The sequence below is a fragment of the Choloepus didactylus genome, chromosome 10 (genome assembly GCF_015220235.1).
Source record: "Choloepus didactylus isolate mChoDid1 chromosome 10, mChoDid1.pri, whole genome shotgun sequence".
Lineage (NCBI taxonomy): Eukaryota > Metazoa > Chordata > Mammalia > Pilosa > Megalonychidae > Choloepus > Choloepus didactylus.
In genome coordinates this window covers 93,483,909-93,498,156 of record NC_051316.1, presented here as the reverse complement: position 1 = coordinate 93,498,156, position 14,248 = coordinate 93,483,909, and the positions used below count along the sequence as shown (strand labels likewise).

Genomic DNA, 14,248 nt, shown 5'->3' with positions numbered 1-14,248 from the left:
ATATAGCTACTCCCGCTTTTTTCTGGCTGTTGTTTGCATGAAATATCTTTTTCCAACCTTTCACTTTCAGTCTATGTTTGTCCTTGTGTCTAAAGTGAGTTTCTTGTAGACAGCATATAGATGGGTCCTGTTTTTTAATCCATTCTGCCAGTCTGGGTCTTTTTATTGGCAAGTTTAATCCATTTACATTTAGTGTTATTACTGTAAGGGCAGTACTTTCTACTACCATTTTGTTTTTTGGAATTTATATGTCATATCTTATTTTTTCCTCTCCTTTTACCTTTCCTGATAATCTTAATTTCTGCACTCTTCTCCAACTCTCTCTCTCCTGTCTTTTCCTATCAGCCTGTAGCACTCCCTTTAGTATTTCTTGTAGTGCCGGTCTCTTATTTACAAACTCTCTCAGTGTCTGTTTGTCTGAAAATGTTTTAATCTCTCCCTCATTTTTGAAGGAAAGTTTTGCTGGATATAGAATTCTTGGTTGGCAGTTTTTCTCTTTCAGTATCTTAAATATATCATGCCACTGTCTTTTTGCCTCCATGGTTTCTGCAGAGAAATCTGTACATAGTCTTATTGACCTTCCCTTGTATGTGATGGGTTGCTTTTCTCTTGCTGCTTTCAGAATCCTCTCTGTCTTTGACATTGGACAATCTGACCAGTAAGTGTCTTGGAGTAGGTCTATTGGGATCTATTGTATTTGGGGTACGTTGTACTTCTTGAATCTCTAATTTTCTGTCTTTTATAAGAGTTGGGAAATTTTCAGTGAATATGTCTTCTATTACTCTTTCTGCCCCTTTTCCCCTCTCTTCTCCATCTGGGATACCCATAACACGTATATTTGTGCGTTTCATGTTGTCACTCAGCTCCCTAAGACCCTGCTCATATTTTTCCATTTTTTTCACCATCTGTTCTTTTGTGTGTATGAATTCGAATGACCTGTCTTCCAGTTCACTGATCCTTTCTTCTGCCTGTTCAAATCTACTGTTGTGTCCCTCCATTGTGTTTTTCATCTCCTCCATTGTGGCCTTCATTCCCATGAGTTCTGCCATTTGTTTTTTTAAGTTTATGAATTCTTGTTTATGGTCAGCCAGTGTCTTCTTTATATCCTTCAGCTCTTTTGCTATATCTTCCTTCATTTCATCAAATTTATTTAGCATTAGTTGCCTCCACTCCTGTGTCTCAGCTGAGCTATTAGTTTGTTCCTTTGGCTGGTCCATGTTTTCGTGTTTCCTGGCATGGCTTGTTATCTTAAGTTGTCTAGGCATCTGATTCCCTTGATTAGTTTATTTTGGAGCTTGTTTTCTGTCTTTTACCTGGTGGTTTTCTTGTTGGTTGGCTTTGTTCTCTGGCCTCTGTTATTCAGTTCAACTTATTCTAGACCTGTAACTTAGGTTCTATTTAGTTGATCAGAATTTTTCCCCTCTTGTTTTTTCTGTTTCTTGCTCTGCCTCTGTGTAACCTTTTTGTGAGTGGGTCTCCTCAGATATGGTCGACCCTAGTCAGATTTTCCCAGTCTAGTGAGGCCCAGGTCTCATTGGGAGGGTATGGAGTTTTCCTGAGAATGAGACCCTCCTATGAGTCCTTTAGAATTGGTGCTTTTCCTCTCCTGTCCAGCAGGTGGCGCTGGCCAGCCCGCAGCTCCCCTACCAGTGTAAGGAGGTATGGAGACATTAGTTCTCCTGGTGACTCTGATCCTGTCAGGGGCGTGGCTGACTGAAGCCACAATCTGAATTCCAGCCCCTGGGGTCTGAATTCCCAGAAGGAGGACTGCCAGTTGAGCTGGACCTCCCTCCACTCTCCCAATCCTCAGAACTCCAGTTGTCTCTCAGGGGCACTATTCCCTTCTCCCCTCTCCTCTTTGGGGCCTCTCCAGGTAGATTCCTTGGTCAGCCTGAGTTGCCAATTAAAGACGGGGGTGGAGGCCTTCAGTAGTGAATACGGAATTCAGAGACACTGTGGGTACTCTGTCTCTCCCCAAGCCCAGCCTAGTCCCTCAACCTGGGCTTTCCGATAGAAAATAACCACATATATTACTTTTAGATTTAAAAAAAAAAAAAAAAAAAAAAACAGAAAAGAAATCAAGAAAAAGAAAACAGGAAAAAAAGAAAAAAAAACCAGTCTCTTTTAAAAGTGTTTCCCCAGCCTGGAAGTTTTGTCAGGGTCAGGATAGAGCATTTAAAGATATGCTTTGGGCTATTGTCTGATAATTACTCTCCAACCGCTTCAGTTCCACCCCTGCCGGGGGCTACTGAAATGCAAAAAGATAAGGGATCAGTGAGAAGCCAGAAGGGACAAAATGTAGGGGGAAAAAAAATGGCTTTTTTGGAGTCTGGGAATGGGTGCCCGCTTTAACGTGCCCCCACTTCTTGGAGCCCAGCCCTTCTTTAGCACCCCAGCTCCCAAAGTTAGTTAATTAATTTGTTAATTAATTCTGCAGTTGAGGCTGGGTTGAGCCTCCCTTCTTGCCCTCAGCAGATTGCTGTTTTTTGGTTTTTTTTTCCACCCCCCTTTCAGGGAGCCAGCAGCGAGACAGTCTGTGAGGTCTGGGTGGGGAGGGGCGCCAGATCCTTGGTCCGGGAACTTACAATGTTCACTGCGATCTCAGCTTTTCCTCCAATTCCAAACTTGTGTCCAATGTGTGACTGGTTACTGGAGACCCCGAAAACACTGTTTCATATAGTTCTTGGGTAATTGCCAGCTGCTCTAGGGGAGAGACGAAATTCTGCTCCTCACCACTCTGCCATCTTGCCCCGCCTCCAACAGTTTGATTTTTACTTGTGGTTGGCTGCTAGCATCCAGGTGTACTACTATATGTTATAGTCATATGAAACAGTTATAAAAATGGTTATATACTGCTTTTGATAAATGGCCTGTTGTTTTAAATACATTTTAGAGATACATTTTGAAGTAGGCACTTGTTGTTTGACAGATGCTCCCTTTGTTTTCTCCTTTCTTCTCTAGAGTTTTTATGGCCTGTATTTGTGGCAGCCTTTGTTACACTCTTGGGTATTATTTCTATCCCTTGAAAAGATTGCAAATAGGAATTACTTGTAGAGAGGACTGCTAGGAAAGAAAAAGGAAACAAATAATTTTCTGTCTTGCCTTGGTTTGTCAGCTGGGCTCAGGATCATTAACTTTTATTATGTTGTGCCCAAATAGTAAAGTATTTTCTTGTAATTTACTAAACAGTTATCCAGAAGTTATTTATTATACATGTTAGTGGTTGACGATGGCAGGTCTTGAAGCTAGATGATTGGGGCAGGTCCTTAGGTAAATCTTAGAGGCGGTGATCTTTTCAGGCATTGGTCTACTTCTGAATTCTTTGTGATGTTGACAAGATCATGGTTTCAATTTCAGATGCTGATAACTAGTTTTGGGACTTTGGGCAGATAGGTTAACTTAGGTTAGCCTTAATTTCTGCCTTTGAGATCCGCATTTCACACAGTTGTGAGAATCAAATGAGGCCATATACATAAATTACTCAGCATGTAATAAATGTTCACGAAAGGGTGATTCTTAATTATTATGTTTGCAGTTTACAGAGATAAGCTTTATTGTAAAGATCGAAATAGTTCATGAGCTTTATAGTTTAGATTGTGTTTCCTTCTAAAAATAATTTTAATTGGCTTACAGTAAAAGACGTCTGTAAACTAAGAGGAAAAAAAGTAACAGGAAGATAAAATAGAGGAAGGGGTAATAGAGATAAATATTGTTATCAAATTTCGGTCATTAAATTTGTGAACTTCCTGACAGCCGAGACAAAAATAATAAACAATGGCTGACATTTTTCTTACTCTCATGAAAGAAAGCAGGTTAGTTTGTTAGTGCCTATAGCACATTCACCCAATTTCTATGCTAGAAATGTATTTCTTTATAAAGGGATGTTTTTCGGTGTAACAAGTGATGAAGTCACATATAAAGAAGATGAGAATTTATTCTGTCACCTCAACTGTCTTCTTAAGCTCTTAGGCTGTAAAGGGCTTTCCTGTGCACTTTTCGTTTTATCACATGAGTGGGCATAATGCATTTTACATGTCATGTATAGTACAGTTACCAACACAAGTGTCGTGGGGTCAGATAGCTGAGTACTGTGGATTTTGCAAAGAAGTGTTTTAGAAGGCCTCGCTGAGGGGTGGGGTGTAAGTCGAGTCTTCACTGACATGGAAGAAAGAGTGTCTGGGTCTGTGTCTCTGCACACGTGTGTAAATGTCTGTGCCTGCGCAAAGGGAAAAGCCGGAGTAAAAGCGAGGAAGTGGAAGGCTTAGGTGGAGGTTGTGCGTGGGAGCTACTGGGAGTCCACCCTACCGCCCTGGATGCCCCTAGGAAGTCGGGTCTGTCTTTAGGAAGCGCCCTGGGGCAGTTACGCTTCAGAAAGGGGGCTAGAGCTGAGCAGCTGAGGAGTTGCGCCATATTGTGTCCATCTCGTCCCCTTTCTTGCAGACGCATTATGGTTAGACTACTGGAGGAACCTCCTACGGTTCTTTTGTCCTCTTTCTTTAGGAAGAGTTTTTCAGTAGTCAACAAATTATTTTGTGTTTTTGGAGCTTCTTTGCAATCTCACTTGAATTTTTCTGCTTTGTTTGGCCAGCCTTTTCACTGTCCATGTTAGGAAATGCATGTTCTACAATTATTTCATCTGTTTTCCCCACCAGCCAGCTAGCTTCTCAGACAGTCTTGTCAATAGAAATAGAAACTATAGCTCAATTGCCAGCCATATGTAATTGTGATTTTTCTAGAAGCCACATGGAGAAAGTGAAAAGGAAGAGGTGAAATTAATTTTGATAATATATTTTATTAAACTTAAACTCAGTGTATACAAAATTATCATTTCTACATGTAATGAATGTAAAAATTGAGATTTTTATATGTTTTTTCAATACTGTCTTTGAAACCTGGTCTGTGTTTTACGTTTGGAGCACATCTCAGATCAGTCTGACCCCATTTCAAGCTCTCTCTCACCACGTGGGGCTCAGGGCTGCCCTGTTGGACAGCATGGTTCTAGAATGTGTAGGATTGTATTTTACTCAGCATTGTTTCCTTCAGAAGTTATACATACTACACATATAACTTTTTTTAGTAATTTTTTTTAATTTAAATTCTTTTTAAAATTTCATTTTATTTTTTATTGTGAACTTTAACATAAATACATAACAGTGGTAACTTTCAAGGTACGATGTCACAACTAGTTAGCAAATTTCAAAGAATGTCGTGAATCACAGTTCCACAACTTCAGCCATTTCCATTATTGTAAAATATAACATACAGAAAGGTGTCATCTCTCGATGTATAGCTCAACAAGCAGTCATATGGGTAATTACAGAAATTGTTGTGGGTTACAGTTGCACAGTTTTAGTTCTTTCCTTACTATGCAATACAAGGTATATACAGAAAGGTGAAGACCTTCAAGGCACAATTCAGCAAGCAACTATAGAGCAAATCCCAAGGGATGCCATAGGCTATAGTTCCACCATGTCATTTACCTCCTTCCAGCCATTCCAACACCCCAACATCCAAATATATTTATTTATTTATTTATTTATTTATTTATTTATTTATTTATTTATATAAAGTTTCAGTATTCATAGACCTATGTTAAATCTTAACCTTGTTTGTTGCTACTCCTTCCTCTCAATCTCTTTCTCCCTCTTCAGGCATGTCTAGGCAGTGAGCACCCTAACTTGTTCATATTGAAAGGGGGTGTCGACAGTATGGAGAGGGGGCCACATCTGATAGTTGATCTTAAAGAGGCTGTGTTGCCTCTGAGTTTTAGGACTTGTCTGATATAGGAACACCTGGTGAATTTAAGTTTCTGAGTGAATCTTTTATAGAATTTCAGGTAGGGGCATAGGTTTTTGGGGACTACGTGTGGTAAAGGCATGGCATACTGTGGCTATTTGGGATGTCTAGCTGGAGCTTGCCTAAGAGAAGCCTCCAGGATAGCCTCTTGACTCTGTTTGGGATTTCTCAGCCACTGTGACCTCAGTTTTTTACCTTTCTTTTATCCCCCTTTTGGGCAAATAGGCATTTTCAGTTGTCTGTTCTGATCATTCTTTTGCTCGTCTCACTTGTATCCTTCGTGTTTAATTGTACAAGCATTTGCTTGTTTAAACGTATTCCTTAATTTATAAACATGAACCCATTCCTTTTTATGATCTGCTTTCACGTACACTGTGCACATACACATGAGCTCATACTTGCGCCGAGATGCTGTCTACATAGGAAGAAGCTGTAGCTGCAATGAGATGAAGTGGTTTGCTCAGAATCATACAGATGGAAAGCAGATTTGGCTTAAAACTAGTTTTTAAACATTTCTTGTATAATGTTAAAATACAGCATACAGAGAGGGTCATATAATTTGATGGAGTAAAGTTAAATTTTTTTGTATGCAGTTTCAGAAGCATTCATATAAGCACTGGTTTGTGTCCCAGTGAATTATGTTGGTAATTTGACACCCTAATTATTGTATTTCTCCTCTTACTAGCTTTCTTTCTCAATTTATAGTAAAAATATTTTATATTTGGCTTTAGTTTGCAAACAAATGGAGAAACTGTATAGACTCTTAATTGAATCTTCAGTTATAAAAAGGAGGTATTTTTAGCATCCAAAAACTTCACGTATTTTTATAGTGGTATTGGTATATGCTGTAATCTGTGAAATCTGTAACGAGAATTATTCAGAAATTCCATTTCCAGAATCCGATGAATAAGCTTAGTTTTCTGTTTTCAGATGCCTCCCTGTGGACGTTGATAAAATAATAGTCTCTTGCCTGTGGAAATGGGGATGGTCTGGTAGCCAGAGCTCCATTTGGGAGCCCTCCAGTTAAAGACTCCTTGGCTTGTCTGGAAGGATGGTGGAGTAGGTTCTTATTTGCAGTTTTATTGTATGCAAAGGAAACCATAACTTGTAAATTTGTATGTGTTTTGTAGAACAAAGACATTAAAAACTCATTGTGATAACATACATAAAACATAAAATTTCCCATTTTAACTGTTTTCATGTGTATCCTTCCGTGGTATCATTTACTTGTGCAATATTGTGCCACTGTCACTGCCATCCATTATCAAAACTTTTTCATTACCCTAAACAGAAACTCTACCCATTAAACAATAGCTCCCCCAACCCTCCTTGGTAATCTACAATCTACTTTCTGTCTCTCTGAATTTGTCCTTTGAGGTCTGCTTATTTCACTCAACATGATGTCTTCAAGGTTTATCCACTTTGTCACATGTCTCAGAACGCCATTCCTTTTTAAGACCAAATAGTCTTCCATCGTATGTATAGACCACGTTTTGTTTATCCATCATCTGTTGATGGGTACTTGGGTTGCTCCCACCTTTTGGCTAATGTGAATATTGTCACTGTGAGCGTTGGCATGGAAATATCTGTTGAAGTCCTTGCTTTGAGTTCTTTTGGTTACCTGGGAGTGGAATTGCCAGGGCATGTGGTTATTCTGGGTTTAACTTTTTCTTAGGAACCGCCAAACTTGTTCCACAGTGGCTGCAGAATAGATTCTTATGAAATACTTGGCAGTTAGAGTGAGGAGAGATGAAGAGTGGTTTGGTCAGAACCAAGGAGAAAGTGGGTTCATGGGGCCTGTTTAGATGGCCTTGACTCTCACGGCAGCCGCTCGTTCCTCCAGTCTGAGTCTGTAGATGAGTTTGCAAGTCCATTCATTGGGGCAGGGGAACGTGTATTCATTTTATCTCCCTGGAACCATGCACGTCCCATTGACACGTAGCAGTTAATCAGTGGAATGTTTCTTGTCTTAATTGTTTTTCGTGCAATTAGGAGAATCATTAGTTCTTAACATTTTGTTGTTGTAGTGACAGAAGGAAAGTTTTCTCTTAAAAGTATCCCTTAAATTTTTTCTCTTACCAAGTTTCATTAGTAAGTGGTTTTTATTTATTTCTTGTTTTACTCTATAATATTAGAAGAATCAGTACCACAGAATATAGTTAAGATCATTGATTTCAACCCTGCTTTTTGATGCTTTCTTATTTAAGGAATTATTTTGAAAGGTTAGAAAAAAAATTTTGACCTTTTTATTTTGAAATAATTATAGATTCAAAGGAGGTTGCAAGGGTAGTATACCGAGTTCCCATGTACCCTTCTTCCAGGTTCCCACATGGTTTCATCCCACATAACTATAGTACCCTGTAAAAACAGGGAGTTCAGCATAGATATTATGCCATTTTATCGTATTTGGATTCCCTTAGACACCATCCCACACCCCAGAGAGCTGCCTCGGGCTGCCCTTTGTAGTTGCACCTCACCCATCTGGAAGTGTGGGCAACCACTCCTCTGTTTTCCATCTCTATTACTATGTCATTTCCAGAATTTATGTAAATGGAATTAGACAGTATGTGGCCATGTGAGATTAATATTTTTCACTCAGAGATTCTGAGATTGCCACGTGTATCCAGTTTGTTCCTTTTGTGACTGAGTAGAATTCCACGTGGTGGTTGCACCAGTTTGTTTCACCTTTCCCTTATTGAGGGATGTCTTCATTGTTTCCAGTCTTTGACTATTCCAGATAAAGTTGCTGTGAACAAGTTGTGTCTTGGGTTTTGTGTGGTCATAGATTTCCATTTCTCTGGGGTAGAAATGCTCAGAAGGACAGTTGCTGGGTTGCACAGTAATGGTATATTTAATTTTATAAGAAAGCACCGGACTATTTTCCAGAATGGTTGTACTCTTTTGCGTTGCCACCAGTAATGTGTAAGAGATCCAGTTTCACCGTATCCTCACTGACGGTATTGTCACTATTTTTTGTTTTCGCTGTTGTGGTACGTGCATCGTGGTATCTTATTGTGCCATCCATAGATCCCCTTTGGTGAAATGTCTTTTCATGTTTTCTACCCATTTTCTAATTGGACTCTTTGCTTTTATACCATTCACTTTCTAGAGTGCCTTATACAGTCTAGATGTTAGTCCTTTGTCAAATCTTTTTCCCAACCTCTTAACGTGGACTTCTGCAGAGAAAGCATTTTCATTTTGATGAAATCCAAGTTATTAATTTTATCTTATGTGGATTTTGCTCTTGGTGTCATGTTTAAGAAATTTTCATTGAGCCCCTGGTCCCAAAGGTTTTCTCCTGTGGTATCTTCTAAAAGTTTTTCAGTTTACATTTGCATTTAAATCTGTGACCCATTTTGAGTTAATTTTTGTGTACACTGTGCGATTTAGATTGAGGTTCACGTTTTTGTGCGTCTGTTGACACCCAGTTGCTCCAGTGTCAGTTGTTGAATAGGTTAGTCTTCCTCCTTTGAACTGCTTTTGCACAGCTGTCTGAAATCACTTGGCCATACTTGTTTGGGGCTGTTTCTGGATTCTCGCTTCTTTCCATGACCAATGTGTCTATCCTTTCATGGTTGACACCACATCGTCCCGATTACCCCGTTGAGGTAATAAATCTTGGAAGCGTGGAGCGATTTCTCTTTTCTTTCTTCAAAAAAATCACTTATTCTAATTTTGTTGCCTTACCATATAAATTTTAGCATTATCTTGTTTATGTCTACAAAAAGTATTGCTGGAATTCTGACAGGAATCACGTAAACTGATGTGATAGTTTGGGGGAGAGTTAATGTCTTTACCATGTTGAGTCTTGCAGTCCCTGAACTCTGTGCGTCTCTCCATTTATTTAGATGTTTTTTGATTTCTTCTATCAGCATTTTGTAATTTCCAGTATGCGAGTCTTGTACATGCTTTGTTAAATTTACCTAAGTATTAGATTTTTTTTTTAGTGATTGTAAATGGTACTATATTTTTAACTTCAGTTTCCACGTGCTCATCGCTATATCATATAGGAATACAGTTGGGTTTCATATGTCGATTTCATATACTGCAACTTTGTTGACCTCACTAGTTCTAGAAGTGCTTTTGTAGACGGTCATGTCATCTGAACATAGGGGTAGGTTTATTTTTTCCGCTTGGATGCATATACCCTTTATTTCCTTTTCTGGCCTTGTATGCTATGTAGAGAATTTCCTGTGTTGTGTAGAGTAACTGTGGTGTGAGCAGATATCCTCGTCTTGTTTCCAGACTTAGGGAAAGCATTCCATCTTTCCGCATTAAGCATGATGCAGGTATTTGGCAGATGCTTTTTTAGTAAGTTGAGCAAAATCCCCTCTATTCCTCATTTTCTGAGAGTTTGTTTTATCATGAATGGGTGTTGGATTTTGTCAAAAGCTTTTTTGCATCAATTGATAGGATCATGTGATTTTTCTTCTTTAGCCTGTTAACCAGGTGGATTTCATTAGTTGACTTTTGAATGTTAAAACAGCTGTTTAGTTATGGTATGTAATTCTTTTTATATATTGCCAAACTCTGTTAGTTAATATTATGATAAAGATATTTGCGTTTATGAGGGAATTGGTCTGTAGTCCCCCCCCCCCCTCCCCACACACAGACCTTTTAATACTGTCTTTTTCTGGTTTTGGTATCAAAGTAATACTGGTTTCATAAAACGCATTGGAAAGGGTTTCCTATTTTATTTTCTGGAAGAGATTGTGTAGAATAGGTGTTCATTCTTTAATGTTGAGTAAAAGAAACTATATGAGCCTATTGAGGAATTTTAAAATTATGAATTCAATTTCCTTAACAGTTTTAGGACTGTTCGTAACATGTATTTGATATTAAGTGAATCATGGTAGTTTGTGCTTTTTGAGGAATTGGTTGTCAAATTTATATGTATAGAATTGTTTGTGGTATTCCTTTATTATTCTTTTGAAAGCCACACAGTCTGTAGGGATAGCCTGCATTTTATTCCTAGTATGGGTAATTGTATCTTTTCTGAGTGATTGTTTGTCATTCTAGTTAGAGGCTTGTCAATTTTATTGACCTTTCAGAGAACCAGCTGGCGCTTTTTGTTTTGTTGATTTTTTTTTCTATTTTTCTGTTTTTCAGTTTCATTGATTTCTGCTCTTATCCTTATTATTTCCTTCCTACTGCTTGTTCTTTTTCTTGTTTCTTGAATTGGGAGATTATATTTCTAGATTCTTAAGGTAGAAGATTAGATTATTGGCTTGAGCCTTTTCCTTTTCTAATGTCAGTATTTAGTGCTATAACTTTTCCTGTCAGCATTGGTTTAGCTGCATCCCATGTGTTTTCTTTTTCCTTCAATTCAGGGTATTTTTTGATATTCCTTGGGTCTTCTTCTTGAGGAAGACTTAACCCTGGCTTATTTAGATTTTCCTGTTGATTTCTAGTCTGATTTCATGTGATCAGACAACACACTGTGTATGATTCCAGTTCTTTTAAATTTGTTTATTTTTTTATGGTTCAGGATATGGAATATTTTAGTATTCTTGTGGCATAAGAGAAGACAAGTTGACCAGTGGAATTGAACCCATTTGCAAATTGACCAGTGGAATTGAGCCCAGATACAGGTATGGAAGCTTGATATATGACAGATGGATCCAAGTGGCATTGAAGTCAGTGGGGGAGAGGAAAAGCTGGCTTTCCTGTAAATGGTGCTGGGACAATCAGTGCTAATATATATGGGTGCAGGTGCACACACACACACACACAACAGTTGTATTTCTACCTCACATCCTACACGAAAAACAAATCTAGTTCAAGCACTTCAGTGTCCATGTCAACGTTTTTAGAACTTCTAGAAAAAAATATAGAATATATTTATGATTTTGAGGTGAAGGACTGAAATTAATCTTGAAATAAAAATATAACTACACTAAATTAAGAACTTCTGTTAGACAGGTCCACAAGAAAGTGAAATGCTGAATCAGGAGAAGGTGCTTGCCCACCTGTGGGGCCAGGAGAGGAGTGGTGGGAATGCCACCTAGCGCACAGTAGGGCTCGAGTCTCTAAATTCAGTAACCGAGACAGCAAAGATAGGCAGATGTAAGGTGTGTCTTCTGAAATAAGAGAGGTTCCTGATACAAGTCGAGTTTGAGAATGTTAGCGGTATGCTTTCAGTGCTAAAGACCAGATGAGGGTGTAATGGGTCAGAATCAGGGTTTGTTCACCCAGAGCAGTGTATGAATTCAGCGGCATTCTGCTATGACTGCTGTAGGCTGTGTCCCCCAATCCCCACCCCAAATGAAATGTAGCAAGTAGATCCTGAAACTTAAGTGGAGTAGCAGAGGTGTGAGGAGATCCAAGTCCATTTTAAATAATGATAGTAAGACAGGTGGACTTGAGCTACCGATTATTAAGGTTTAGTATAAACCTTTATTAATGAAGACCCTGTGTATTGCTGCTTCTTGTTTGTGCCTACTAATATGCTTTCGTTCAGTCACGGCAAGGGGAAGGGGAAAGGCTGCGGCTACTGATTTTCTTGTAAGCCTTTCTGGTCTACTCAATTTCTTTAAAACCATATTTATGCTTTACTTTGATGATATTTAGAAGGATATTAAAAATGCAACGTTTTTTGGGGAGAAAAGGAACAAAGCATAGTATTTTTGGCTTCTCAGACTGCTTAACTCAATGGCGGATTCTTTCCTCTGCCTGCTGAGACCCGCTGTTGGACCTCGGCAGGAACGTTTCATTTCGGTCTTGGTCTCGAGCAGGTCCAGTGCTTGGGCATCTGTGGGAACAGTTTCTTTTCCCATTTTTTCTGGTTTCTTTGCATGCCTCATATATTTTTGTCTTAAAGTGGACATTTTAATGAGGCTACTCTGGAAATCAGACCCCCACCCCCATGGGTTTTGTTGTGGCTCCTGCTTGTGAATTTGCTTTTTCAGTGACTTTTCTAACGCTTGTAAAATCTGTGTCATGTCTTCCCTTAGCTTGGCGGCCACCTGATGCTCTGACACAATTTCCTTTAATGCTTGGAGCCAAGAGAAGAGAAAAAAGAAAAGAGAGCAAGGCATGAAGCAGCACCTCTCCCGGTCTGGACTGGGGCTCTCCCCAGGCCCTGCTGGCACACGGCCCTCTCCTCACCGCAACCCGCAGGCCCTTCCCAGGCGTGTGCGCCTCCCGCGGGGCCTCATCCCCTCCCGCTGCGGGTCCCAGGTCCTGTCCTGTGCCCCGTCCCTGCAGCCAGTACCTGTGCCCGTGAAGGGGCAGCCAAAGGCGGAGGAGGGCCTGGGCGCGGCACTTGCGGGCCCAGCAGCCTCTCAGCAGCCTCCTGCGTCTGCCCTGACGATTGTATGTTTTTGACCAGATTTCATAGTTCTCAAAAGTCGGTTCTGGCAGTTTCTGCTGGTTGCTTTTGGGCCCCCACTGCTTTTTCTGTGGCATTGTTCCTGGCCCTCTCATAGACTGGTTTCATTTGAAAGTAGTTAGAAACTGGAAGGGAAAATATATTTAAGCCTGATTTTAACAACTAAAAATTGTGTATAGTGTACTTATTATACATAGGAATAGAGTAGAGAAATTGTGCCTACTGACCCAAAAGTTCAGGTCTCCTGGATTTTATCTGTGTTATTTAATTTCTAACTTTTCTCAGGTTGTCACAGAGGAGTATAAACAGTGGTGACAAAAACATCATCTTTGGCTTTGTGATCATCTCTGGAGCGCTAAAAAAGTTCTGTGGCCAAAGGAGAAAAGTGAGAGTACAGTGGATGCTGACTCCCAGCGTGGGAGGTGGTTGTGCAGGCCGCCCGTGGCCCTCGCTGGCTGGCGCCTGGCCTCCCCGCCGCCCCACCAGCCCCGCCTCTGGGCCTCCCCGTCCCCCTTCCCCCTCCCCGTCCCCCTGCCCCCCTTCCTGCCTCCCCCTTCCCAGCCTCCCTGCCTTCCAGTCTGCCCGCCTCCTGGCCTCCCTGCCTCCCCTCCTCACCTCCCCACTTCCCAGCCTCCCCACCTCCCAGCCTCCCTGCTTCCCTGCCTGCCCCCGCGAAATACCGTGAGATACCTGGTCCTGTGCGTGTGCCAACTGCTCGGCTCCCTCCTGGTGTACTTCAGTGGAGGGTGAGATGGGAGTGGTCCTACCCTGGAGAGTGTGGACATAGCCGTGCCGGGCTCAGGACTGCTGTGGGCTGAGTTCAGGGTACCCGCCAGTGGGTCTGGGCAGGCTCTGGGTGAAGCCACCGCAATGAGATGTGGGGATTCCTGGACCTTGTGAGGGTTGGGGCCTTGCTTCGGGAGCACACACAGGGAGCAGCACTAGGAGGTGGTAGGGAAGCGGGAGACACATCGTAGCCAAGCCCTGGGCTTCGGGAGCAGTGCTACCAAGCTGGGAGTTTATCCCAAAGAACTTGGCAGAGAAGCCCAGCTGGTTAATAGTTGTCCAGTTTGATTTAATTAATAGATTGAATTAGCCCATGCTATCCAATCTAATCTAAGA

At 40.8% G+C, this 14,248-nt stretch overlaps 1 protein-coding gene across 1 annotated transcript in view; it reads left to right on the top strand.

Moving 5' to 3' along the window:
- Positions 1–13,619, top strand: part of LOC119545276 (translation initiation factor IF-2-like) — a 28,655-nt gene extending 15,036 nt beyond the window's left edge. The window contains exon 4 of the mRNA XM_037850791.1: positions 12,750–13,619. Within this exon, the coding sequence (XP_037706719.1) occupies positions 12,750–12,773 (24 nt within the window). The 3' untranslated portion in view covers positions 12,774–13,619. The remainder of the gene's footprint in view (positions 1–12,749) is intronic.
- Positions 13,620–14,248: the final 629 nt, after the last annotated feature.